The sequence below is a fragment of the Macaca fascicularis genome, chromosome 15 (assembly GCF_037993035.2).
Source record: "Macaca fascicularis isolate 582-1 chromosome 15, T2T-MFA8v1.1".
NCBI classification, from domain to species: Eukaryota; Metazoa; Chordata; class Mammalia; order Primates; family Cercopithecidae; genus Macaca; species Macaca fascicularis.
Window position 1 is genome coordinate 5772272 of NC_088389.1, and position 26182 is coordinate 5798453.

The following is a 26182-nucleotide window of genomic DNA, read 5'->3' on the forward strand; positions in this document are numbered from 1 at the left end:
TGGCACCCACCTTGGTGCTCCCAGACAGGAGCATGGCAAACTCGGGGGCTCCCCGCTCACAGCCGCCCAGGCCAGAAGCCTCTGGTTTCCCAGGACTCCTCCCTGTTCCCCATCAAACCACCACCGAGCCCTGTTAGTGCTCCCTCCCACTCATCCCCCATCCCCTTCTCTCCAGCCCACCACCTCCTCCCTACAGTTGACCATGACAGCCTCTGAACGACTTCCTCCCACTCTGCCTCCACACCCACCCCACCGTACCTGCCTTGCACCCGCAGCCACAGAGCCACTCCCAAAAGCAGAACCGGTCCAGTGACTCTCCTGGCCAGCACCCTTCTGACCCTTCCCCTGGACGCATTCACTCCTCATTCAGCTGAGAGTCAACAGGTGCCCACCATGGGCCCAGGACACTGTTCCAGGCACCAGAATAAAGAGACTGAGCTCCTATCCTCAGCAACTCCAATTCCAGAGGGAAGAAACGACAGTAAATGAGGGTATACTATGCCAAGTATGGGGTAAAGGTACCAACCAAGCAGGTTAAGCGGGTGGAGAGTAACCATGGATCAGGGAATATTTTTGATACATGGCTTGGCAGCTGTAAAGAGCAGGAAGCCATCGTGGGAAGGGTGGATATGGGGTTGGGTGGATATGGGGAAGGAAGGGGAATCTGAGGCCTGACCCTGGGCCCCTTCACGCTTAGAGGTCAGGAGAGGAGGAGAAGCCAGCCAAGGAGGGAGGGAGAAATCGGGGAGAGCGCAATGTCCCAGAAGCCAAGGGCTGCAGCCCCTTGTCCTCAAAGTGTGATCCGAGGATGCCGCACCAGCAACACCAGGTGCTTGTTAGAAATGCACAGTCCTGGCTGGGATGCAGCTCAGTTACTGGGAAGCAGTTTGATCCCACAGGCCCGGTGGCCCACGCCTGTAATCCTAGCACTTTGGGAGGCCAAGGCAGGAGGATCACTTGAGGTCAAGAGTTGAAGGACAGCCTGACCAACATGGCAAAAACCCCGTCTCTACTCAAACTACAAAATCAGCCAGGTGTGCTGGCACACACCTGTAGTCCCAGCTACTCGGGAGGCTGAGGCAGGAGAATCACTTGAACCCGGGAGGCAGAGGTTGCAGTGAGCCGAGATCCTACCACTGCACTCCAGCCTGGGCAACAGAGGGAGATTCCATCTCAAAAACATAACAAACAAAAACAAATGCACAATCCTGCAGCCCTGCTCCCCAGGCAACTCGATGCACGTAAAATGTGAGGAAGACTGACCTGGAAAGTGTTTTGGAGAGGAAGGAGCACCAAGCTGTAACAGGGAAGGTAGGGACAGGGCTCCAGGAAGGCTGGCTTAGGCACCAACGCCCTGCTGCCTGCCAGGTCTCTGTTGACCTCACCCCTCTTGTCTTGTCCCCTTCCTGCTCTTATGCTCCAAGCAGGATGAGCTTCTCCAGGTCCTGCCTTGTCCTGCCCACCTCTGGACCTTTGCACATGCCATTTCCTGCGCAGGGTGCTCTTTCCCATCTTCTTGCTACTCATCCTCAGGTTTCAGCATCTGGGCCCCTCACTCAGGGCCATCTCTCCTGGCTGCCACCCCTGTTAACACTCCCCATTCTCCCTCTCTGCACTCCCAAAATCACAGTACGCATTCATGTCCCCCCACAAGACTGAAACCTTCACAAAAGCAGGGACCCAAAGCTAGGCCCAGGATGCAGTAAGAGCTCAAGGAATATTTGCTGCTGAATTATTGATAAACTGTAAATGCCAAACGTGGTGCAGACAGTGGGTGCTACTAGAGCCCAGAAGAGGGAGCCATCTTCAGGGGTGGGAATCAGGAAAGGCTTGCTCAAGGAGCATGGAGACAGATGGCCAGGAATCTCAGTATGCAGAGCTGGAGGGGAGTTCGAGGTCCTGGGAATGGCACTAGCAAAGACCCAGAAACAAGAAAATGCAAAGTTGGTGGCTGGGAGGCCAGAGGAACAACCTCTTACCCAGACAAGTCTAAAGGGCATTGGGGCAGTGCAGGTGAGGCTAGAAATGTAAATCAGGAGCAACCTTGGATGACCCAGGACATCAGATGTTTGGGGCCTAGGTCAGGAGCTGCGTTCCAGAGAGATTCCTTGGATGGACTGATGGGGATGCCTTACGGGAAACAAATGTGCTGCAAAGGAAACCTTAGCACTATTCCGAGAGCACGGCTCTGGACGTAGCCACTGGGACAGGAAACCAAACCGCAGCATGGTCTACACAAGCTGATCTTGTCTTGTTAAAACATAATTGAAGTCCTACCAGTTGGCACAGTCACAGAAATGTCCCCACAGCCCCAGAGCCTGCTCCACACGGGCCACCCCGTCATCTCTCACTGAGAGCCTGCCCCGTGGATCTGGGGGTGGCAGAGGGGGAGTAGATGTGGCTGAGACGGGCCTGCCCTGGAGCTTCCAGCCCAGACTTAGCAAGGGAAATTCCAAGGAGAGGCCAGTGAGGTGCCATCGAAGCCACTGGCACCGCCAGCCCCTGGGCAGTGTCTGAGGTTCAGGGCTGGGGTGCGAATCTAGCCTGCCGACAGCCCATCTCCCTCGGCCAGGATGAAGTAGGGACCCTGGCCCCGGCACCGGACTGTGCTTGGCACACAGCTGGCTCTCAGCAGATGCCATGGAGAGGAGGGAGGAAAGCTGGAGATTGTCATAATTCTCCTGTTTTAGAGACAAGACTGAGGCCATGGTCGCCCCGATGCTAATGGGGAGAGTCTGGATTCCTGCCCAACTCTTTCTGACTCCCAGGCAGATGTGGACACAGCCTCAGAGGCATCCAGGGCTGGGAGGGAGAGGTGGTATCAACAAGCATGAGCACAGGCTGCCTGGAGCAGGGGGCATGGAGGTGAGGGCCTGGGAGCAGGTGCATGACCTAGGCTGTCAGAGGAGGCAGTAGAGGTGGCCTGGGCTGGGGCTGGCAGAGGGCATGGATGGCAGTGGACAGACGCTGGACTCTGGAGCTACTCAGGAAATTAAATGGGCAGGATTTGCTGGAGATGAGATACAGGAGGAAACAGCCGACTCCAGGCGTCACTTTGCTTGGTTGGCTGAGCAAGAAGAGTTGCTGAGACGGGGGAGTCTGCCTCCTGCTGGCTGCGTTTCCTTGGCAAATCACTTCCCTGCTGTTTGCTCATCTGCAGAATGGGCACAGCAATACAGCGGGGAAACCTTCAACATGACCCAGGTCCCTATAAAGACTGATGAGGGGGCGCTCTGCTTCCTGCTGACCCGCACTGCACAGGCGCACACTGCATTCACACACGTTCCACGTTCCTAACTCAGAGGGCCTCGGCCTGGCCTGCACGTTGGTGCCACCAGCAAAGCTATGCACGTATTGGTTCCTGGGCCCACCCCTGGAGCTTGTCCTGTCAGTGGCCTGGGATGCTGCCAGGTCTGGGGCAGATGTAACTGCCTGAGGTGATTCGAATGTGCAGCCCGGGATCAGCCTGTTGCTCTCTAGGAGCATCGGTCAGAATCCTCTCGGGGGCTTGCTGGGCCTCACCCCCAGAGTTTCTGACCCCATGGGCCTGGGTAGGACTTGGAACTCTGCATTTTAATAAGCTCCTAGTTGATGCTGATGGTGCTTTAAGTAAAGAAGTCACAGGCCTGGGGGAGGCACAGACTGATAGTTATCTGCAAGGCTGCAGGACCAGGGTGGTGGCTGAAAGGCAAGGAGGGTGGCTGCGAGTCAGCAGTCGGCAGGCCCTTGGCTGGAGAGGGAAATGTTCACAGGCTCAGCCTCCCCACCCCTTTGAACTTCTTGTGTGAGCCCCTCGGCACAGCCAGCGTGGGCATCCTCCTGGAAGAGGGAAGGCACTCATCTATGGCTCCAGGCTGCCAGTCTGCCTGACCAGTGGGGTGGACATTAGTGGCTGCTGGACACACCCTCGGCCTCCCTCTCAGGCCGCCCAGGAGTGAGCTCAATTCTGAGCTCAGATTGACTTTTCCAAAACTTCCTCGATGGCAGAGGGGGGTGCATCTCTGCTCCCTGGAGTTGCAGTCGTGATTCTCTTACACAAGAAGTCCCACAGGGGCATGGCACCACCTCAGCCCTCCCAGGGTGCTTGGCTCCCAGGGGCTCTGCCTCGGCCAGTGATTCAGCCCACAGGCATCTATGGAGCACCCACTATTTACTAGGCCTGTGTATCAAGGTGAGACTGGGGGCCCACCCTTGTGGAGCTGGACACGAGGTCATAGTGTCCTCGGGAGGCTGGCCAAGGGAGTAGCTCCAGAAAAACAAGGAAAACGAACAGGGTGGGCCAAGCAGGAAGCAGTGGGGGAGGCCACGCAGGCTTCCTGGAGAAGGCGAGGCCCAGCATCATCTTAAAGGGCCAGAAGGAGTCAGTCACCTCGAAGGGAGAGGGCAGTGGGGGTGCCAGGGGTCTCCCAGGCCAAGGGACAGCCCCTGAGGCCAGCAGGTGCATCCCCAGAGCGGTCCCTGTCCTGAGGCGGAGGCCACACGGACAGGCCTAGGGTGAGGGCCAGGTTGGTCCCAAGGAGTGAGGATTCACTCAGAGGAGCCCCTGCTGGGCCGGGCCTGCTTTGGGGGCCATCCTTCGGGGCAGTGGTTCTCCCAGTGTGCTCCCCACGCCCGCAGCATCAGCATCCCCTGGGCACTTGGGAGAAAGGCATGTTCCCGGCCCACCTGAGTCCGAAGCTGCAGGGTAGAGCCTGCAGTCAGGTTTCAGTGCATTCGGGGGGTGCTGGTGCAATCCCAGTGTGAGGGACAGGCCGCTATGGGGGCACCAGGGAAGACCGGACAACCTCTCCTGTGGAGAGCTCACACTGGCTGTGGAGAAGGCCAGGCAGGGTCCCCTGCAGGGAGACAAGCCAGGAGGAGGGGCAGGATGAGCTTTTCTGTGCACGGCCCCAACAGGAGCAATGTGGGTGTCATTTCAGCCGCAGTTACCGCCCCCCCAAAACACCCAGGTGGGCAGTGCCCTGAGGCTGGGCCCTGATGTCTCCCCCATCTGGAACAGCACCTGGTTCCTGGCCTAGGTAAATACAAAGCCCGCGGTGGTGGACCCAGGATGGAGAAGGTTGGGAGGCAGGGGCCCAGTGCCAGAGCATAGCAGGTGCCTGCCACTGCGGAAGAGGCTGCCCCGGCCCCGGGAGGCTGGCTGCTTGGCAGGGGGTGGTCATGGCAGTGCAAGGTAGATCCAGAAGGGAGGCAGCTGCTTGTGAGTGGGGTGGGCTGGGCTTGGGCCTTGGAAGACAGACCAGGATACCCCAGTAGCTGGGCCCTGCCCTGTCCAGAGCCTGCCTGCCTGCTGAGGGACCCAAGGAGAGAGGCTTTTCTGCCAACGCAGGGGGCAGGGCCAGCAGCTTCAGGGCTGGTGCCTCTCTCAGGATCCCCGGAAGCTTCCTTCACAAAAGGCAATGGGAGTATCCAGGGTTCTTTCTCAACCTGGCCCCATGTGTCCCATGTCCTGGCCGAGAATGCTGTTCTGTTGGCCCCTTGACACCCAGCGGCCCCTCAGGCAGAGGAGAGCTTGGTAAGGGCTGGAATTCCTAGCTGGGGGCAGAGTTTCCAGCCCACGCTGCTGGCTGGGGTCTGGGGTGCCTTCCATGTGTCTACTCGCTCTCAGGGTTCTCCTGGGACTCCAGGCATGTCCCCGGTGAGCAGAGACTCCATCTGCTCCTATTCGTAAGGCTGAGTCAAAAAGGGCTTTACTGAGCACGCAGGAGTTTTATCGAACATTATCTCAACGTGCTAGGCCATTTTGGTGGGTAAAGGCCTGGAATTGTATAAAGCCTGCACTTCTTCCTTCTTTGTGCCTCCGTTTCCTCGTCTTTGCGTGAGGATGCTCAAAGTATCTATGCCAGCCGTGCCTATGGGATTCACTGAAGCACCGGGAGTCCCCAGCCCAGCACGGGGCTAAGTTATTTGTTTAATAAACGAAAGCTCTGGTAGTTCCAGCAAGTCCTGGCCTGGCCCTCCCTCCCGTCCACCTTCCAGGTCCTGAACTGGGACTAGGATCTGGGCTCAGTTTGAGGAAGAGGAAAAGAAAGAAAAGAAAAGAAAAGAGAAAAGAAAAGGGAGGGGAGGGGAAAGAAAAGAGAAAAGAAAGGAAGGAAAGAGAGAGAGAAAGAGGGAGAAAGGAAAGAAAGAAGGAAGAGAGGGAGGGAGGAAGGAAGGAAGGACGGAAGGAAGGAAGGAAGGACGGAAGGAAGGAAGGAAGGACAGAAGGAAGGAAGGAAGGAAGGACAGAAGGAAGGAAGGACGGAAGGAAGGAAGGAAGGAAGGATGGAAGGAAGGAGGAAGGAAGGACGGAAGGAAGGAAGGAAGGACGGAAGGAAGGAAGGGAGGGAGGGAAGGAGGGAGGGAGGAAGGAAGGGAGGGAGGGAAGGAGGGAGGGAGGAAGGAGGAAGGAAGGAAGGAAGGATGGAAGGAAGGAAGGAAGGACGGAAGGAAGGGAGGGAGGGAAGGAGGGAGGGAGGAAGGAAGGGAGGGAGGGAAGGAGGGAGGGAGGAAGGGAGGGAGGGAGGGAAAGAGGGAGGGAGGAAGGAAGGGAGGGAGGAAGGGAGGGAAGGAGGGAGGAAGGAAGGAAGGGAGGGAGGAAGGAAGGAAGGGAGGGAGGAAGGAAGGAAGGAAGGGAGGGAGGGAGGAAGGGAAGGAGGGAGGAAGGAAGGGAGGGAGGGAGGAAGGAAGGAAAGGAGGGAAGGAGGGAGGGAGGGAGGGAGGAAGGGAGGGAAGGAGGGAGGAAGGAAGGAAGGGAGGGAGGAAGGAAGGAAGGGAGGGAGGAAGGAAGGAAGGAAGGGAGGGAAGGAGGGAGGGAGGGAGGGAGGAAGGAAGGGAGGGAGGGAGAGGGGAAGGAGGGAGGGAGGGAGGGAGGAAGGAAGGGAGGGAGGGAGAGAGGAAGGGAGGGAGGGAGGGAAGGAGGGAGGAAGGAAGGGAGGGAGGGAGGGAGGAAGGAAGGAAGGGAGGGAGGAAGGAAGGAAGGGAGGGAGGGAGGAAGGAAGGGAGGGAGGAAGGAAGGAAGGGAGGGAGGAAGGAAGGGAGGGAGGAAGGGAAGGAGGGAGGAAGGAAGGAAGGGAGGAAGGAAGGAAGGGAGGGAATGAGGGAGGGAAGGAGGGAGGAAGGAAGGGAGGGAGGGAGAGAGGAAGGGAGGGAGGGAGGGAGGGAAGGAGGGAGGAAGGAAGGAAGGGAGGGAGGGAGGGAGGAAGGGAGGGAGGGAGGGAGGGAGGAAGGAAGGAAGGAAGGAAGGAAGGAAGGAAGGAAGGAAGGAAGGAAGGAAGGAAGGAAAGTTAAGTCCAGCAGCAGAGAAGGTTTTACAAACCCAACTTCTGCACGTTGTTATTTTTAAGGGAGAGAAAAAACCTGCCCCGTGGGCAGCTGAGCTGGGACTTGCCCGGAGTTTTCAAGCCCCACTGTCCCGCCCCCCATTTCCTGACCCACGGCCGGGAGATCGGGAAACCACAGCCCAGAAAGTTCTTGATGCATCTCATCTACCTTCTCCTGGCGGCCTGGAGCCCTGGCCTGGCCTACAGCTCTGTGCTGCTGTTACCGCCCCCTGGGAAACACTGGGGATCAGCTAGGTGAGGGTGGGGGTCACGGGGGCAGGAGCCCAGCCCACTCAGGGCCTGCAGTGCAAGTGTGCCCAGCGGCCCTCCACGCATTGGAATCAGCGCCAATGCTGCCCTACTGTGTGCGTGCACTGTGCCGCCCCCTGGTGGCCAGAGGACTGCAGTGGGAAACCAGGTTCTTGCCTTCATGAGGCTTAGGTTTGATGCAGGGAAGTGGGTGAGTTTACCCCGTCCCTACAGGCAAGCTGAGGGTGGGGATGGAAGGAAAAGGAGGGACATCAGATTTGATGTGGCACACCATGTTCACCCCTGGAGCCCTCACCCTTCACCATGTGACGTTGTGCTTTTCTCTCCCCACACTAGGCTCCTTGGCTCTCTTGTTTCCTTGCTTGCAAAATGAGCATAATAATAATCCTTGCCTTGGCTGTCCCAGCAATTAAAGGAGACGTTGGTGAAGGGTGCCATGCCCTCCTGGCACAGAGATAGTGGTGCTTGGCACAGGATCCTGTGCTTATTATTACTAAGAGGTATGGGGAGCCATGCAGGGTGTTTGAGCGAGGTAGCGACCTGTTCAGACTTACAGTTCGGGAACCCCAGTGGGGCAACACAGGATGGCATGGGCAGGAGCCCCAGCTCACGGGATTTCCCAGGTCCCAGGGGTATTGCTGAGCATTCTGCTTGTTGAAGAGCAGGTTTCTCTGCTGTGTTGAAATCACCAGTGTCAACAGTTGTAGGGCCTGACAGAAAGATGGGCCTGAACCACGAGCTTCTTCAGGGATGTGCATAAATATTTCAGATCACGAGGTGGTCAGAGCAGGAGAGGAGGGGTTTTTGGGAGAGACTGCTGAGCTCAGCATCCAGAAATCCAGTCCTTTGCCCTCCTCCCATTCCCTCTACCAACAACTTAGTGCCCACGACCATTCAGGGTGACTGGCCTGTGTCTCACTCTGCAGCAGATGTGCCCAGTGACCCTGGGCAAGGCCCCCTCTCTGGTGAGCACAGCCACCCAACTGCACAATGAGTGGGTCAGCAGCATGCTAGATGCCTCAATATGCTAGATCCCTCAACACACTAGATCTTTCAACCTGCTAGATTCCTCAACACACTAGATCATTCAACATGCTAGATCCCTCAACATGATAGATCCTTCAACATGCTAGATCCCTCAACATGCTAGATCCCTCAACACACTAGATCCTACAACATGCTAGATCCCTCAACACACTAGAGCCCTCAGCATCAACCTGCTAAATCCCTCAACATGCTAGATCCTTCAACATGCTAGTGCTAGATGCTTCAACGTGCTAGATCCCTAAACACACTAGATCTCTCAACATGCTAGACCCTCAACATGCCCGATCCCTCAGCATGCTAGATTCTTCAACATGCTAGATCCCTCAACATGCTAGATCTTTCAGCATGCTAGTGCTGGATCCTTCAACATGCTAGGTTGTTCAACATGCTAGATCCCTCAGCATGCTAGATCCTTCAACATACTAGTGCTAGATCCTTCAACATGCTAGATCCCTAAACATGCTAGATCTCTCAATATGCTAGATCCCTTAGCATGCTAGATCGCTTAACATGCTAGATCCTTCAGCATGCTAAATCCCTCAACACTCTAGATATCTCAACATGCTAGATCCCTCAACATGCTAGATCCTTTGGCGTGCTAGATCTCTCAACATGCTAGATCTCTCAGCATGCTAGATCCCTCAACATGTTAGATCTCTCAACATGCTGGATCCTTCAGCATGCTAGATCCCTTAACATGCTAGATCTCTCAACATGCTAGATCCCTTAACATGATAGATCCTTCAGCATGCTAAATCCCTCAACACATTAGATATCTCAACATGCTAGATCCCTCAACATGCTAGATCCTTCAGTGTGCTAGATCTCTCAACATGCTAGATCTCTCAACATGCTAGATCTCTCAGTGTGATAGATCCCTCAACATGCTAGACCCTTAACACATTAGATCCTTCAACATGCTAGATCCCTCAGCACAGTAGATCTCTCAACATGCTAGATCCCTCAACATGTTAGATCTCTGAACATGCTAGATCCTTCAGCATGCTAGACCCCTTAACATGCTAGATCTCTTAACATGCCAGATTCCTTAACATGATAGATCTTTCATTATGCTAGATCCCTCAACACACTAGATCTCTCAACATGCTAGATCTTTCAGCGTGCTAGATCCCTCAACATACTAGACCTTTAACAGGCTAGATCCTTCAGCACACTAGATCCTTCAACATGCTAGATATCTCAACAAGCTAGATCCCTCAACATGCTGGATCCTTCAGCATGCTAGATCCCTCAACATGCTAGATCCTTCCGCATGCTAGATCTCTCAACATGCTAGATCATTAAGCATGCTAGATCCCTCAACATGCTAGATCTCTCAACCTGCTAGACCCTCAACATGTTAGATCCTTCAACATGCTAGATCCTTCAACATGCTAGATCCTTCAGCATGCTAGATCCCTCAACATGCTAGATCTAGCAACATGCTAGATCCCTCAACATGCTAGATCCTTCAGCATGCTAGATCCCTTAACACACTAGATCTCTCAACATGCTAGATCCCTTAACATGCTAGATCCCTCAACATTCTAGATCCTTCAGCATGATAGATCCCTCCGCATGCTAGATCCCTCAACAGGCTAGATCTGTCAACATGCTAGATCCCTTAACATGCTAGATCCTTCAGCATTCTAGATCCCTCGACATGGTAGATCCTTCAGCATGCTAGATCCCTTAATAAGCTAGATCCTTCAGCATTCTAGATCCCTCAGCACACTAGATCTCTCAACGTGCTACATCCCTCCACATGCTGGATCCCCCAGCATGCTAGATCCCTCAACATGCTAGATTCTTCTGTACCACTGAGCCCACCCCCACCCCAGAGTTGAGATCCCACCTCCTTGGGCCAGACAGCCCAGGTGTTCCCTCCTCTGGGCAAGCAGAACCTGGAGCCAGAGGTGGCAACTCCAGGCCTGACAGCAGCGGCCACAACTCAAGCTTTATTTTTCCAAGTTATTCCCCAAATCTTTCTGTTCAAGGTCCTTAAGCAGCGTGGTAGCCTGCCTGACGGAAGGGCCCTACAGGCCAGGTGTCCTGCCAGCATGATCTTTCTGAGCCCTCCATGGCACACTGCCTGCTGCTCTGCCCCAGACAGGGCCAGTGGTGTCCCCATCTCCCACCATCTCTGACTCGGTCTCAGCAGAAAGGGGCTGGGACTGGCCAGTGGTTTTTGAGCAGACTCTGCGATTCCCTGGTGCCAAAGCAGGGAGTGCCACCAGCTTCCCCATTGCCCGACCTCACGGCTCAGGGTGTGGGGATTTCTCACCTTTGCCTCCATGGCCACTCCTGGCCTCCTGGGCAGATGGCAGCAGTGAGGTCCTGGCGAGCACTGGGCTCCCACCTTCCCCTCCCCTCCCAGGCTCGTCTCCCATTCCCCCATCACCGTTTCCTTTTTTCTGTCTCCTTTCCCTCTCTCTGCTCCAGGGACTCCCAGGGAGATCCCAGGAAAGAGCCTCAGGGACTCTAGCCTGAGAAAGTAGGGTCAGCTAGACTGGGCAGAAGCTGACGTTTGAGGCAGGCCTGACTCTTGGGGTGATGGTCTGAGTGCCCCACCTCCCTCAGACCACCCAAAGCTCCAGCCCAGGAGTCCCAGCCACTCATCTCCAGGAGACCCAGGGAGCAGCCAGGGAGCCCTCAGCCAGGGCCCCCTCTCCTCCCACACCTTCCTGGCGGGGGCTCTCTCAGCTCCACCTGACTCAGTCTCTAACTACACTGAAGGCTAGGCCCTGCCCACTGGGTCAGAGGAAGCAGTGACCCCTGAGGACCAGGGAGCCCCCAGGAGGCTTTGGCACAGCCCCATGACAGAGGCCAGGAGGCCTGATCCTGACACTCCCTGTCCCGCCCTATGGTTCCTGAGGTTGGCAGACAGTGATTTCCTGGGGACCAGGTCAGGGGGGACAATCACCTACTCCTTTCAGCTTCTTGCTTCCTGATTATGGCTCCAGGGCCTCCCAGCCATCCACAGCTTTGGCGTTGGTTCCAGCTCCTCTCCTCCTGGTCCACAGCACCCCTCGACTCCCCTTCTCAGCTCCACACCATGCCCATGGTGGGCCAGGCAGGGCTCCAGCCCTGGGTCGCCCTGGTTGCGTGTCAGCTGAAACTGGTCTTGAGACTGGCCTCTGTGGCTTGGACTCCAGACAGGGATGGGCTTTGAGCTTCAACAAGACTCCTTGAAGAGCAAGGTCAGGCGTCTGTCCAGTCGGGTTTTCCGTTGCTCAGTGGATCTTCTCACTCTTCTGGCCTCAGTTTACTCCCTAGAAAATATGGGTCAGGTCATCTCCTTGCAGAGATGTGTCAGACCCCCTGCTTCCCCGATGGCCTGGGGAGTGGGCTCTGGACGGTGGCTGAACCACTCTTGCCTCAGTTCACGCCACCACCTGGGAAAGCCGCCCGCGCTGGGGGGTCCCAGGGTGAAATGAGATGAATGTACAGAGTCCCACGAAGCCTGGCTGAGGTCACGCTGGTTCTTACGACCCCCGACATGGTTGAATGACAGTCCTGAGAAAGGCAGGGACCCATTGCTCCCCATCACATCCCACCCCTGCCTCACTCCCACCCAACTGCCCAGCTCCAGCTGGCCCAACATGGAAACGGCTTCCATGCTTCAAGAGCACAGAGACCCCCAGGCATCACCATTTGCGCTTTTGTGCCAAACACACTCCTGCTAGGCAGTGAACCACAGACCCTAAGAGCCCCTCCATGGTACTGACCCTAGGGGGCTCTCCAGCTGCTATCTGGGGGGAGCTTCTGGAAATCCGTGAAACCTCAGAAATGGCCAGCAACATGCCGTGGTCCCTGTGCTCTTTCTGGGGGCCCCTCAAGGAATCCAGGCAACCACGGGGGCAAACCCTGGGCACAGGCAAGTTTTCCGAACACCAGCTCCCCACTCCGTGCCAAGCCTGGCAGCACCAGTCCCCCTGCTATGGGCATTTTCTGTCTCCTAGACAGACCGCAAGACCCTCAGAACCTATAGTGGGCAGGGGTCTGATTCACTGCCCCCATTTCCCCCGCCGCTGAGCTGGGGATAGAGCTGGGAAGACAGACATTCCAGGTGCTGTGGGGAACTGCCCTCCAGGCCCCCAGACTCCCTCCTGCCGGCCCACTCCCAGCCGGGCTCTGGATAACGTCTCAGAGACCAACCGCGGCAGCGCAGGGCAGCCGAGCACTTCCTCGTCTGTTTATTACTGAACGCCGGCATCTGGGAGCCCGCGGAGCATGAAATTAGGAACAAATGTGCAGGAGGTCTAGACAGGAACTCTGCGGGCTGCTCTCCTTCGATCGAGGACACCGGGGCCCTTGGGCTTCCAGGTAGTGGGAGCGCGTTTGTAACCAGACAGATGTGTTTGTGGAGGAAAAGGCATTCTGAGTCTCCGTAAGCCCTCGACGAGACGCCAGCATGGGGAGGAGTCTGACCGTGAGGCAACAAGCCTAGGTTCCAGGTCCAGCTCTGCCCTGGGCCCCCAGGGTTGGCCTTCTCTGCCCTGGCCTCGGTTTCCCCATCTGGAAATGGTGGGCACCCGCCTCACCTGGTTAGAGGGGCCGCTTGTGAAGCTGTCAGATTGCAGGGCCTGTGTAACTGCACTGCCGTCGGGGCGTCTGTGTGTTGACCAGGCTTTCCTGTCCTGGGGCCCGGTTGGTTTGGAAGGCACGGGGCTGGATGAGCCAGAGGGCACAGCCAGTGCCGAGGATGCAGGCCTTGGCTTCTCCCTGGCTCCTACCACGAGCGCTGGGCATCTCAGGTGAATGAGGCAGACAGAAGCCTTCATTAAACGTCGCCTGGGCCCTGCACCATGCAAGGCAGTGGCAGGGGCTGGGGCTGGGGCACAAAATAAATAGGCTCTGGGGGTCCGTTCCTGTGGGCTTTAAGGCAAGTGAGGGAACATCTCCCTCAAGAGGCAAGAGGGACAGAAAACTAGCAGAGTCTGAAATTCAGCACAGGATGTGTGGCCCAGATGGCGGTGAGCAGGGGTTCTCCTGCCAGGGAAAGGCGGGTGTGGGGAGGGGGCTCCTGGGGGAGGCAGGTGAAGGCCGGTGTCTGGCTCTGCTGCCAGGTGTTTCCTGCCCCACCCCCAGCTCCACGCCATTCATTCCTCGGTGCCGGTGCCGCAGGAGACAACTGAAGCTTGTAAACGCAGCTGGCTCTCCCTGCCGGCTGCAGAGACTAGACAGGGCCCTCAGAAGGGGACTGTTGCCCGCCCAGGCCCCCTCGCCACAGACTCTGTGGACAGGGGTGGGGGACGCACAGGGGAGCCCCGTCTCACAACCTGTCCCTGTAAAAACCCGGGGTGGGAACAGGGAAGCAAAGCCACTTATAAAGCTTTAAAACCAATTATGGTCCCAGGGGGCAGATAAACAATTCAGCGCTATTCTCGCCAAATTGCCTTGGCTGGCAGTGCAGAGGCTTCAAGGGAGCTGGAAGAGGGGGGTGGCCCGAGTCACAACCAGGCGGCAGAGTGGCCTCCGCCAGGCTGTCACTAGGCCTGACCCGCATGGCTCTGCCTCCAAGGCTTGGCCTGGGCTGTTCCCAGCACCAACAGACCCTCTCCGTCTCCCAGCCCATCCTTCACGGCCCAGCTCAGAAACTTCCTCCTCCAGGAAGTCTCCTTCGGTTCCTCCCCTATCCATTACCACCCTGAGCACCCAAGTCCTCCCCTGTTCTCTGAGGCACTCAGCTTTCTCAGCGCACAAGTATCCTTGGGAGCCAAAGTGTCTGTGGCCCTTTCCCTTCTCTGCCTACCCTTGGAGGGTGTCATCTGGCTTTATTGCTTTATCACTTGATGCTTGTTTACATTTTCATAATCCTGACTTTGTTGGGTGTCTAAATCATCTGGATTCCTGGCAGGGCCGATTAAAACTCCACGTCCCCCAGAGTTGGGAGGAATCAGTGTCTAAACCCTGCCACACCCATCTTACAGATAAGAAAACTGAACCCAGGGAGAGGCCTCTGACCCAAGGTCGCCAGCAAGAGTAGAGCAGGACGGAGGCCCCTCAGGCGCGTGTCACCTGGGCCACAGCTGAGTAGAGTCCTGGAGTCCCCAGGGAGGAGGCTGAAGGTGAGCACTCAGGGAGGGCAGCAGGCGGTCCGTATTCTTCCCTCATTAAATGAAGGGGTGGGATGTGGTCCTTCTCAGCTCTGGTGTTTGAAGTTTTGAAGTTCTGTGGTGTGTGTTAAAGTTCAGGAAGGCTTCCTGGAGGAGGAGGGCGCGTGCTGGGCTTTGATGGTGTGGTAGGCCCGGGGGGGTAGGCATCCCAGAGGGTGCGGCACAGCAAGAGCAGAGGGGAGGCAGGAGGGTGGGGGCCCAGGGAGGCCATGTTGCTGGGAGCTGCTCGGAGTGAACTGTGGGCTGATGTCAGGCCGGGCGCTGGTGGAGCTGCCAACGGAGTGTGTGTCTGTCGGCCATGCCTGGCCCTGGGACCTGGCGCCGTCTCGGGCGTTGCTGCTCCTCGGCGGGCGTGTATCTGCCGAGCGAGGCTGAGAGGCTCCAGCTGGACCAGCCCGGGTGTTGGAGGGTGGCTGCTGACAGCCCTGGGCACCTGGCCTGAGCCGGCACCCTTCCCGTCACACCGCCAGGCCGCTCGCTGCTGGAGGAGACCTGGACCCAGAGGAGCTGCAGCCGGGCGGAGCCAGGGGCCAGCTGCATCTCAGACCTGAGAGAGAGCTTTGCAGCGAGCGGGGCCAGCTCCCTCAGGGACCCGAAGAAGGACTCAGACCCGGGGAGGGATGCGATCCTAACCACATCAGCACAGCACTGAGCACGGTGCAGCTGCTGTCCCACACAAACCCTGGGGGTCTCCCGTTTTATAGAGGAGGGAACTGAGGCAGAGGAATGGAGGCGTTGAAGGCCCATTCTTGCAGCTAACCGGAGGCAGAGCCAGGCTGGCACTTGAGGGCCCAGCCTGAGTGTCCTGTATGGCTCCGCAGTACCTGTCCCTGAGGGAGCGCCTCAGCCCAGCCACGGCCACCTGCAGTCTCCATCGTCCCTGCAGTCTCAGCCTGACAGCAGTGGGAGCCCCTCCACCCAGGGACATGCTCCCTATGGGAAAGCCGTGGCCCCCACTGCTGTCAGTAAGCCCCAGCCGTGGGCCCCCAGCCATGGCCCCTAGTGGAGGGTGGTGCTGAATTTTAATCCCTGCATGATCACAGACAACACTCGGGCATGAGCCTCAACCTCCCTGAACCCCTCCCAAGCTGTGCGAGTGCCCTCATTGGTGAAGTGGGGCCATAATTACCTGGGTGCAAATAGCAAAAATGCACTCCAGGTGACAGGCACACAGCAGGAGTCACTCTGCGGGTGTCAGGGAGGGATTGGTACCTGAGTCAGGACCACAACGGCAATCTCTCCCGCAGCTGTGACTGGCCTTCCTCGCCCCCTCCGGGGACCAGCGCCTTCTGTCTCTCCAACATGTGGCTGAAAACTCCACCCGTGGCTACAGCCTGGCCACAGCCTGAGCACTCATGTCTCTACCCAAGGTCAAGCGACCAGCAGGAACCGGCCAGTGTCTCAGGTTTTAATTCCATTTCCCAGGAGAGAGGCCAGCTGACCCAGTGTGGGGTGCACGTCCATCCTGAACCCAGTAAACTGGCCCAAAGGGCAGCAGCAGAGGGCTCAGATGTGGCCACCAGCCTCTTGGCTCAGAGCACAAAGAAGAGGGCCATGGCTAGGCCAGCACCCCCAAACCTGATATCAGCACAGCGTGTGCTTCCCCAAAGGTGCTGTGGTATTCAGGACATTCATATGGAGGAGATATGGGGTTCAGCAGTCGGGGTAGGGCGGCAGGGGCCCCAAGGTGGATGGTAGCAGCGGATCCACCCTGACCTGACCCAGATCCCTCATCTTACTGGTGCTGGGGCCTGGGCAGGTCACTTCTCTCCAGGCCTCAGTTTGCTCTCTAGTGGGATCATTTGAATATCAAAAAGAATCATGACTGCAGTGGATTGAAACACATCAAATATATTTTCAAAAATCAGTGAGATTGCACTGGTGAGTTTCCACACAGAAAGGCAAGCTGGGGCAGACAACAGGCTGGGACCAACAGGGACGCGGGGCCTGCACACGGGACGGGGCAGCCTTTGGTTCACTGAGAGGTGCGGGTCTGGGCTGGCCATCCTCCCGGCACACACACAGCCACAAACCTCAGGGCACCAGCTCATTCTGATCCCTGATAAAGAGAGGAACGGAACCTCTAAGACTTCCCTCTGCAGGCCACATGCTAGGGTAGTCACACAGATGATAAGGGAATGTGCTTTCGAGCTTTTTCAAGAAGAACTGGAGCTCATAAACGCGGAAGGAAGGACACCATTTGGAAAGTTACTACTTTGTAACTCCCAGTGAAGTAACAGATCCAGGTCATGCACAGGAGGCTACAGCAATGGTCCGGGAGACCCATGGGAACCTGGCGACGGGAGAACGGGCCGAGAGCAGCTGCGCCCATTAGCTGATTGTGATGTCAAGATGAGAGGGACAGCAGACATCAGGCCCCTGGAAATGATGCAACAGGAAGCCAGTTTAGAGGAGAAACACTGATAAAGGAGCATGTTCAATGCCATGCAAGGAATTGCGGCCAGTTCCAGTGCATGGAAAATTCCGTCAGATAAACAACCCAGTTTCTCTAATAAACAACGTGGGGGTGTGGGGCGTGAATGGGTTTCGAGCCGTTCTAGAGCAAAAGGAGCCAAACGCAACTACATCCTGATTTGAACTAACCAACTGTAAAAAAGGCATTTCCAAGATGACAGGAGAAAGCTAAACGTAGGCTGGGTAATTTTTTAAAAATCCTCCTCCGTCAGATTCTGCACTGAAGTATTTATGGATAAAGTGATATGCTCTGTGATTTCCTTTAAAATACTCCAATCTCTTCCTCCACCCCATCCCCCAGCAAGAAAAAAAAATGAGGCTTGGGAAATTGAGGAAGGGAAGTGGCGCCAGCTCCTACTGTTTTGTGAGAGGTGATTGTGAAGCATTCAGGAATGCTGTAAGCTGCTTGTCAAACCTTGCTTGAACTGCAACTGGCCATGGTAAGAAAATCTACACCACAAAAATCAGCAAATGCTCCCAGCTGGGAGCTTTGAGAGCTGGTTTATCAGCACACCCCAGGACAGGGATGAGCTGAATGCAGCAGCCACTGACAGCATCACTCCAGCCTCCCTGCATCATGTTTGGTGGACGTTCTCCGTAAGAAGGAGTTTGCAAAGGGCATGTCCCTAGGCCTGGAAATCCCACTTCTAAGAATGTATCCTGAAAGCCACTGAAGCAGGTTCCAATGGTTCCCATTACTTAGCTACAAAGACGCTTATTAAAACATTGCTAGAAATATTTCTTTAATGTAAGAAACCCAAACGTCAGGCAGGAACTGGTTTTCAGTTTCGCAAGATGAAAAATTCTGGAGATTAGTTGCCCAACAGTGTGAAATATACCTCATGCTACTGAGCTGCACATTTACAAATGGCGAAGATGGTACATTTTATGTGTGCTTTACCACAATTAAGCATTTTAAAGAAAAGGGGTCGGTTACATGAAACAATGGAATCGGGTTAGAGATTATGTTGCAGAAGAAAATGTAAGGATATGACAGAATAATGGTGACTGTGTGAGATGAAAATGCAGGGAAGCAGGTTACAAAACCATATGTTCGGCTTGACTGCATTTGGGTAAATTTTAAAACGTGCGAGCTTGTAGAGCCAGGCTGGAAGGACGCCATTCATTGAGAGCATGCTACGCTGAGCATGGAGAGACACGCTTGTAAAAGCGTCACAAAACCCTGGGCTATTAGCGTCCACCTTCTACAGATGTGGAAGCTGAGTCTGGGAGAGGGGCAGGGACAGAGGCCAGCTGAGGCAGAGCAGGGCCTGGGGCTGCTCCTGCAGCCCGTCCCAGGCAGAGCCCCTGCTTCTCCCGGGCACATCCTGGAGTGCTTTTTTTCCCCTCAGGCTTGTCTTCTCAGTTCTCTAGAATAGCACGGGTGACTTTTGTGGTGAGGAAGCGTGATGCTCTAAAGCTGGCGGCGTGTGTTGCAGGCTGTTGATGGAGAAGGGGGCGGATGACAGCCGGGACCGTGGTCATCACCGGGGGCATCTTGGCGACTGTGATTCTGCTCTGCATCATCGCTGTTCTGTGCTACTGTCGGCTCCAGGTACTCCCGGGCGGCAGGGAAGGGGATAGGGCGGGGAGGCCCGGAGGGTGCCCCTACCTCGGGAGGGAGCCCCGCGTGAAGGCCACAAGGGTCACGGCCCGGGAAAGTGGGAAAGCCCTGTGTCAGAGAAGACGCACAGCAGAAGGCAGCCAGGACCCTACCACGGGGTTCAGTAAGACATGCCTGACTCCCCTCACCCAGAGCTTTTAATGAGGCTCAGAGACGGGAAGGGACTTAGCCAAGGGCACCAGCTGCCCAGAGCGGGTGCCGCAGTAAGCACTCCCTTCCCGCCTGCACTCCAGGGCCATCCAGGGTCCCCATGTCTCCCTGAGAGATAATGGGGAGCCATCGGGGCAGGGCGAGGCAACACAGCTGCCAGTGCCTGTGACCCCCAGCTCTGCTGATGTGGGGCTGCGAACCCCTCCATGCCTCAGTCTCCCCACCTGCAAAATGAGATAACAGTCACATCTGCGTGTTGCTGGGCGGAAGAGATGAGTGTGGATCGTCGTGAAGTGCTCAGCACTGTGCCTGGCCTGAGCCAGACCCATAGCACTGGTTAAACAGCTGAGGTGTCAGGCCTGGGCTTGGGCCACCCGACTCCCGCTGTGCCTGTCTCCCCTCCCCAGTCAGGGGTAGCCTTTCCCGCGTGTGGGTTCTGGGGTGGGAGCAGGCGGCCACACGGTCACCGTCCCTCTGCCCGCAGTACTACTGCTGCAAGAAGGACGAGTCGGAGGAGGACGAGGAGGAGCCGGACTTCGCCGTTCACTCGCACCTGCCCCCACTGCACTCCAACCGCAACCTGGTGCTGACCAACGGGCCGGCGCTCTACCCCACTGCCTCCACCTCCTTCAGCCAGAAGTCTCCGCAGGCCCGGGCCCTGTGCCGCAGCTGCTCCCACTGCGAGCCCCCCGCCTTCTTCCTGCAGGAGCCGCCGGAGGAGGAAGAGGACGTGCTGAACGGCGGGGAGCGCGTGCTCTACAAGAGCGTGAGCCAGGAGGACGTGGAGCTGCCCGCGGGGGGCTTCGGGGGCCTGCAGGCGCTCAACCCCAACCGCCTCTCGGCCATGCGGGAGGCCTTCGCCCGGAGCCGCAGCATCAGCACCGATGTGTGACCCGGGCCCGCCCCCGGGACCCTGGCCTGGAAGGTCCTGAGACCATGGGGGGATTCCTGTGGCACACCCACCTGGCCCCAGGCCCCAAGTGGGGCTTGGCTGAGCCCTCCTCGAATCCCTGTCCTCAGGGGAGGCCCAGGCTTGGGGAGCCCCCAGGCTCACGGCAGGGATAAGGCTCACTGAACACAAACGTGTCCTGGGGGGAGGCACAGCTGGGGCCTGGGGCTGGAAGGACCAGGTGACCATACAGCCAGCCGGGCGTGCACCAGGGCTCTCAGGCTCGGAGGCCACCGATACTCCTGATGCTTCTGTCTCAGACCCAACAACTTGGCCATCCCAGGAGGTCTCCATGTGTCACCCCCTCCCTGGGTCTCAGCCTTCTCACCTGCTCAAGGAAGGGATGACCTCAGTGAGGCCCAGGGCTCTGCAGCAAGGCCCTTCCTGGCAATTGCAGACCAAGGATTCTGCCCCTCCACCCTGAACTCCGGCCTCTCTCTCTTCCTCTATTTTTCCCTTTCTCTCTCTCCCCTACCCGTCTGTCCCTCTCACACACACGCTCTCCAGGGTTCAAGTGCCAAATATCTGCCCAGGCTGAGACACATTGTGCTGAGCCCCCTGCAGATGGACAGGTTGCCCCCTAGAAGGGAGACTTTCAGGGGCAGCAGGGCCCTTGGGATGCTCAGCCCCAACCGGCTTTTTAGGGGAAGAGGGAGGCACGGGGAGAGGGAGAGGCCATGTCGCAGCCCACCTGCCGTGGGAGAGGCAACGCGGAAACGTATAGACCCAGTGCTCAGCCAGAAACAGGGCCAGCAAGCAGCAGTGCATGGAGGCAGCCCGAGGCTCGTTAGGTTGGGCAGAGCCGTGGCCCAGGGCTTGAAAACCGCCGAGTTCCCCATGAGACTTGGCTGACCCTTCCCACCTTGGGCCTCAGTCTCCCCATCTTGTGTGATGAGGGGCTGGTCACAGAGAGACCCTGAGGACAGAGGTCTTCAGGCTCTGGGTCTCAACAGGAACTGTGAGCTCCAAGGGAGACAGAGCTGCAGGTCACCTCCCCTACCTGCTTCTCAGCAGGACCTAGGAGGCCCGTCCCAGCTCCTGGTGGACCCCAAGCAGCTGGAACCTACTGCTGCCATCTGAAGACCTCATCTGAGCCCACTCTCCCTCAAGCACACCCACCCAGGCTGAGGTCTCCTGGGAATTTTCACCCGCTCTCCTGCTGCTAAGGAAATGACGTCAGTGGTTACCCCAGAGAAATGCCCCAAACCCCGGGACACTAGCTGTCAGGAAGGCAGCCCTTCCTCAACCAGAAAGAGGCAACTATTTCCTCTCAGCAATCTGGCCCCAGGAGCCCCCTTCCCTCTCTGGGGCTCTCCCTCTCCTTCTGGGCCCTGCCATGGAGCCCCAGGGCCGGGGCAGCCCCTCTCTGCCCAGGGAAGGCACCGTCCTCAAAGACAAGGCTTTGCAGGGCAGTGGCCTTCCCTGAGCTGAGGGGGGGCCTGCGCAGGACACTTCTTGCCCTTACTCAAAAATGAAATCACCAGTTTCCAGAGGCTGGCGAAGACATAATTGTTATGTTTTCAGTTGTTTACCTCTTCTTACTTTCTCCCCTGCCTGGTTGGGATAGGCCAGTGGCATTCACCCTTGAGGTCCCTCGAAGCCCTGGCCCCCGGGCCCGCCCACACCTCTGGCTTCCTCTGTGCATCCTGTGAAGTGTGTTTCTGATGCGTCAGCGTGGGGGGTGGGCTGGGTGGGGTGGGGGTGAGGGCCCAGAGCTGGCCCGTGCTGTGGCTGTTCTGATTCAATTTCCCACTTCCTTTCTGGTCTCCATTCTCTCTGTAGATATGTAGATCTCTTTGAAACGAAGTAAACACCCATCCCTCCCAGCTCACTCTTCTCCACCGTGGGGACCTGCTGGGGGAGCCGCTGGCTCCCTGAGGAAAGTGAAGGCCAATAAAACATCTCCCACGTTCCCGTGCAGCGTCTTCAGTCCTCCCGGGTGTCCAGGCCGTCCACACCCACGCTCTTCCAACTTCTAGGAGGCAGAGTCAGCTTCTCCCTCAGGATGCAGCCAGTCAGGCCAGGGCTCTGCCCGGCGGGGCCGAGAGCTGCTCTCTGGCTGGGGGGCACAGCAGTGGGCCACGTTTGATTTTGAGTTTCCCCGGTGGCTATCCATCTTCCAGCATTGAGAACTACCAGGATGGACTCTGAGCCCCTGGACAGAGGGTGGTTGGGGACAGGCTGGGTCCCCTGGGACAAGTGACTGAGCATCTCTGGACCTCAGTTTTAGCCTCCTGGGGACCTTTGGAAGATAAACCCAGGCACAGCCAAGGAGGTGCTGGGCACAGAACCTGGCATACAGTAAGGGTGCAGTAAGTGTTGGCAGAAAGGAGAAGCTGGGAGGAAAACAGTAAGACAGGAAGAAGATGTGGATGGCGGGAGAGAGGAGGAGAGAAGAACAGCGAGGTGAGGGGGGACACAGGGTGAGGTGGACAGAGAGGCCTCAGACCCCCAGGTCTCAGCGACTTGGCTCTGCCCGGCCCAAGCTGGGGACCTTAAGCAAGTCCATCCCAGGGGCCCCTAACTCTTGGACTTTAGGGATGGAAAGGACCATCCTGATTGCAGCCCCTCAATGCACACACATGCAGGCACACTCAGAGACAAGAACGCACTGGCAGGGGGTGCTGCCTCAGTTTCCCCAGAGCCCCAAGTCCTTCAGAAGCCACCCTAAAGCTGCGACGGACCCTGCTCTGGCTCCCAGTCTGAGGACAACCTGGCCTCACATTGAGGAAGCAGCCTGGCAACCACTCCCCTCCTGGCCGCCTGTGTGCACGGAAACACCTCCTGGGGCCCTCTCCAGGCAGTACAGCCCCGTCCTTCCTCCCATGTGGCATCCTCCAGCGGTGTCGCTTTCCTCTCCCAAGTGCTCTTTCCCACCCTCTTGTCTGGAAAAGCCACTCCTGCTGCTGGGTCCACGAAGCAGCCCCTCCCCAGAAGCCCGGGTGTTCCTGCAGCCATGAGTCCAGGTCAGGAAGTCCTCCATGAGCTCCAGGAATGGCAGTGACGGTGCTGCTTCCCAGAGCTTGAGGTGGGCCCCGCCCCGCGCCCCGAATACCTGCCTCATCTCCTCTGTTCTTGCCCACGTGCTTGGAGGTGGGTGCCCTACACCTTAGCCAAGGTCCCTGACCCCTGCTCCCACAGGTCCTGTACCACTTGCTGATGGGCTCGAGATGTCAACTCCACTCCTCCTCCGGTGCCTGAGTCCCAATGTCCCCAAACGCCTTCCCTGTATGCTTCCCACGCCTCTCGTTGCCTTTCATCTGCACCTGTCTTTCTCCTCGGAGCAGGTGCTGTGGCCCCCGCCGGCCCACCCTTGCACTCCAGGCCTCAGCAAGCTGGAGAGACCCCACAGAGCCAGGCCCGGGCCCACCACGCCCCCAAGCAACCCACTCCTCCAGCCAGAAGCAACTGAGACCCCATGATGCCACCATAAATAGGACCACTTTATTAACGTAGATGAGCACTGACGATGACTGCAGGGGCGGGGCCCGCGGACCATCCCCAAACGTCCCGTGGGCAAGCGCCTCTGCCCGGGGTAGAAAGTGCGGCGGGAAGAGAGCTCCACGGGAGGGGCTCTATAGGAGGGAGCACGCCTGGGCCTCCTTGGCTGCCTGTGTCCCTCTCACCCTGTGGTCTCCGAGGGAGGGAGGCTCCCCCCACATTGGGCTCGCCTGCAAGTTTCCTTGAGAAGGCCCTGCCACCTAGAGAGGGCGTGGGCTGCCGGCCCGGGGCAAGACACCTCCACTGCTGGCTGTGGGCCTCGGGCCCCTCGGCTGGGGGCTGCTGGGGGCTGGGGAGTGGGAGCCACACACACAGGATCCACGCAGGAACACAGACAGGTTCCCACGGCACGGGTGGCCCTGTCTGGGGGAGGCCAGTGGGTGCCGGAGTCTCTGCCCCAGGAGCCCAAAAGTCCATGGGCCGTGGGAAGTCCCCTCTTGACAGCCGAGACTCAGTGCCACGTCTCAGGCCAGCATGCCCTGCAGGAGGGGGGTCTGTGGAGGCCCCAGAAGCTGCAGCAGCCCCAGGAGGGGCGCTGGGTCTTCGTCTGGAAGGGGCTGCAGCTGCCGGGCCTAGGAGTGGGGGGGCCTGCAGGAGCGGCAGCACGCCTTGCTGTAGTACCAGTGCCCGCAGAGGTTCACCTTGATGGCCAGGGCACAGTTGGTACCTGGCTGGTCCTGGCAGCTGTCATCTGGAGAAGGAACACAGGGTGAAGCGGGGCAGTTTCAGGCGGTGCCCAAGGGGTGAAAACCCCAAGGACCCCGACGTGAAGTTTTCCAGGGGCAGGTGCCGTGGGCCTCCCACCCCATGGTGGGTCTCCATCTCTAGCTCTCTGCCACCTCTTTCCTGGCCCATCTCTGTCCCCAAGATGTCGCTGTCCCAGATCACAACAGGTGATTTGATCTGTGTCCCAAGAGGAGTGATGCCTAGAGGAGCTACAGATGCCACACCTGGAGGCCTAAGCATCCCCACGCGGTCCACAAGGGCCGTCCACGTCCACCACTCAATGTATCCAAAACAGAACTCATCACGTGCCCTGCACCTGGTACCCCCTTGGAGCCTGTCCCCTGTCCCTCCTCCAGATGCCCAGGCCCTGCTTCAGCTGTTCCCCTCCCTGCCCCCTGTGTGCCAGCCCCTGGCCATTCCAGCTGAGTCATCCTGGATTCAGTGGCCCCGCCATCTGAAGCTGACACTTTTCCCAAAGTACAGGTCTCAGCATGGCTCCTGGGGCCACGGAATCCCAGTCAGGCCTCCTCCATTCCCCTTCCCACTCTCCCCTCCCAGTGGGGCTCAGCCATGCTGGGAGGGAGCCTCCACTCCCGGCACACCTTGGTCTCTCAAGCTGGTTCCCAGGTTCGCCATCAACGTGAGCAATGCCTGCTCACCCTTCAGACCCTGATTCTGTCCTCACCTCCCCCGGGAGGCCCCAGACCCACTCTCAGCCTCCCCGCTCCTCACCTGGGGGCTCCGTGGGGCAGGGCTGCAGATCACAGGCCTGTCTGCCAACAGGTTTCACCAGTGGATCGCAACCACGGACAATGTCGGTCCCCTGGTAGCACTTGACATCTCGCATCCTCACGCCCACCCCGCAGGTCTTGGTGCACTAGTGTGGGAGAGACAGAGGGCCTGGGGAAAGCCTCCTGATGCAGCAGGGGCCTTGGCAGGAGGCGGGGAGCCTGCGCATCCCCCCTTCCCCACCCCACCCTTCCCAGGTGGCTGTGAGTCCCAGCTGACACAGGTCCCGTGGAAGCCAATTTGAAACCCGACCTGCAGCTCCAGGGCTGAGTGGAGGTGCCGACAAAAGGGCATTGGCTGGCAGTCGGGAGGCTCTGATTGTCTCCCACCGAGGGCTGCCTCAGTCTCCCCGGATGCACAGTGAGGGGTGGTCCTTCCTCTCTCATCTCCCAGGGGTTCCGGGCACTGGCTGGCAGTCAGGAGGCTCTGATTCTCTCCCCACGCAGGGCTGCCTCAGTCTCCCCAGATGCACAGTGAGGGGTGGTCCCTCCTCTCCCATCTCCCCGAGGGTCCTCTGGCCCCAGCTTTCCTGGGTCTGTGGTGCAGACTGTTTGTTGTGGGCCGATCAAATGCATCTCGCGAAGCCACCACCCCCTCCAGTGGCTCCCTGTCCAGATGTTCCCCTTGGAAAACCCCGCTGAGCTCCCCAGAACACCAGAGACATGTGGTGGCCCCAGTCACCCTGCTGTCCTCCTGCCAAGATCCCACAGGCGGTGGCTCCTTCACACTTCCCCCCACGTGGGTGACCCCACGTCACCCAGGCACGTCTGGGACCTGAGCCCTCGGTTCTCTGAGGTGGGCGGGGTGGGAGGCCCTGGCCCTGGGGCCCACTCTCCACTTCTGTTTGCAAAGGAGCAGGAGGACCGATTAAGACTTGGCAGAAAGACTGCCGCCTGCCTGCCTGCCTGCTCCGAGCCAGGGGGTGGGGGCTGGCACCGTCTGCAGGCGAGGAGAGGCCGGCTTGGCGCTGACGGCGTGAGGACAATCAGCCTTTGGCAGGGCCCCGAGGAGCCTCTGGACGTGCCTCTGGAGAGCAGCACATTCCCGGCCAGCCCTGGTGCCAGCTCCTCTGCCCCTGGGGAGTGGATGGGACTGGGCAGCTTCGGGAACAAACACTGACTGAGCCGCCGCCGTGCACCGGCATCGGGGGGGCAGCCGCCAGGAAGGAGGAGTCCATGTGCCCACCAGCCATCTGTGCCAGCCACGCCTCATCCAGCCCTGCCACCTC

At 58.2% G+C, this 26182-nt stretch overlaps 2 protein-coding genes across 16 annotated transcripts in view; one reads left to right on the forward strand and one right to left on the reverse strand.

Moving 5' to 3' along the window:
* FAM163B (family with sequence similarity 163 member B) overlaps window positions 1–21850 on the forward strand; it is a 34852-nt gene extending 13002 nt beyond the window's left edge. Inside the window, exons 2-5 of one of the 4 annotated variants that reach the window (XM_074016078.1) lie at window positions 14555–14692; window positions 18655–18770; window positions 19474–19914; window positions 21721–21850. In XM_074016078.1, the coding sequence (XP_073872179.1) occupies window positions 18678–18770; window positions 19474–19881 (501 nt within the window). In that variant the 5' untranslated portion in view covers window positions 14555–14692; window positions 18655–18677 and the 3' untranslated portion in view covers window positions 19882–19914; window positions 21721–21850. Of the gene's footprint in view, window positions 1–14554; window positions 14693–18654; window positions 18771–19473 lie in introns of all 4 variants that reach the window. The other 3 variants (XM_015436247.3, XM_045372785.2, XM_005580498.4) reach the window with 3 other exon arrangements.
* Window positions 21851–23360: 1510 nt separating this feature from the next.
* ADAMTSL2 (ADAMTS like 2) overlaps window positions 23361–26182 on the reverse strand; it is a 40321-nt gene continuing 37499 nt past the window's right edge. For 10 of the 12 annotated variants that reach the window (XR_012424143.1, XR_012424144.1, XR_006692561.2 and 7 more), the window contains 2 exons: window positions 24898–25042; window positions 23361–24130 (listed from right to left, as the gene is read on the reverse strand). Coding sequence is in view for 7 of the 12 variants with exons in the window: in XM_045372783.2 (XP_045228718.2) it covers window positions 24012–24130; window positions 24898–25042 (264 nt within the window). In the remaining 5 variants the exon portion in view is untranslated. Of the gene's footprint in view, window positions 24131–24897; window positions 25043–25206; window positions 25490–26182 lie in introns of all 12 variants that reach the window. The other 2 variants (XR_012424141.1, XR_012424142.1) reach the window with 1 other exon arrangement.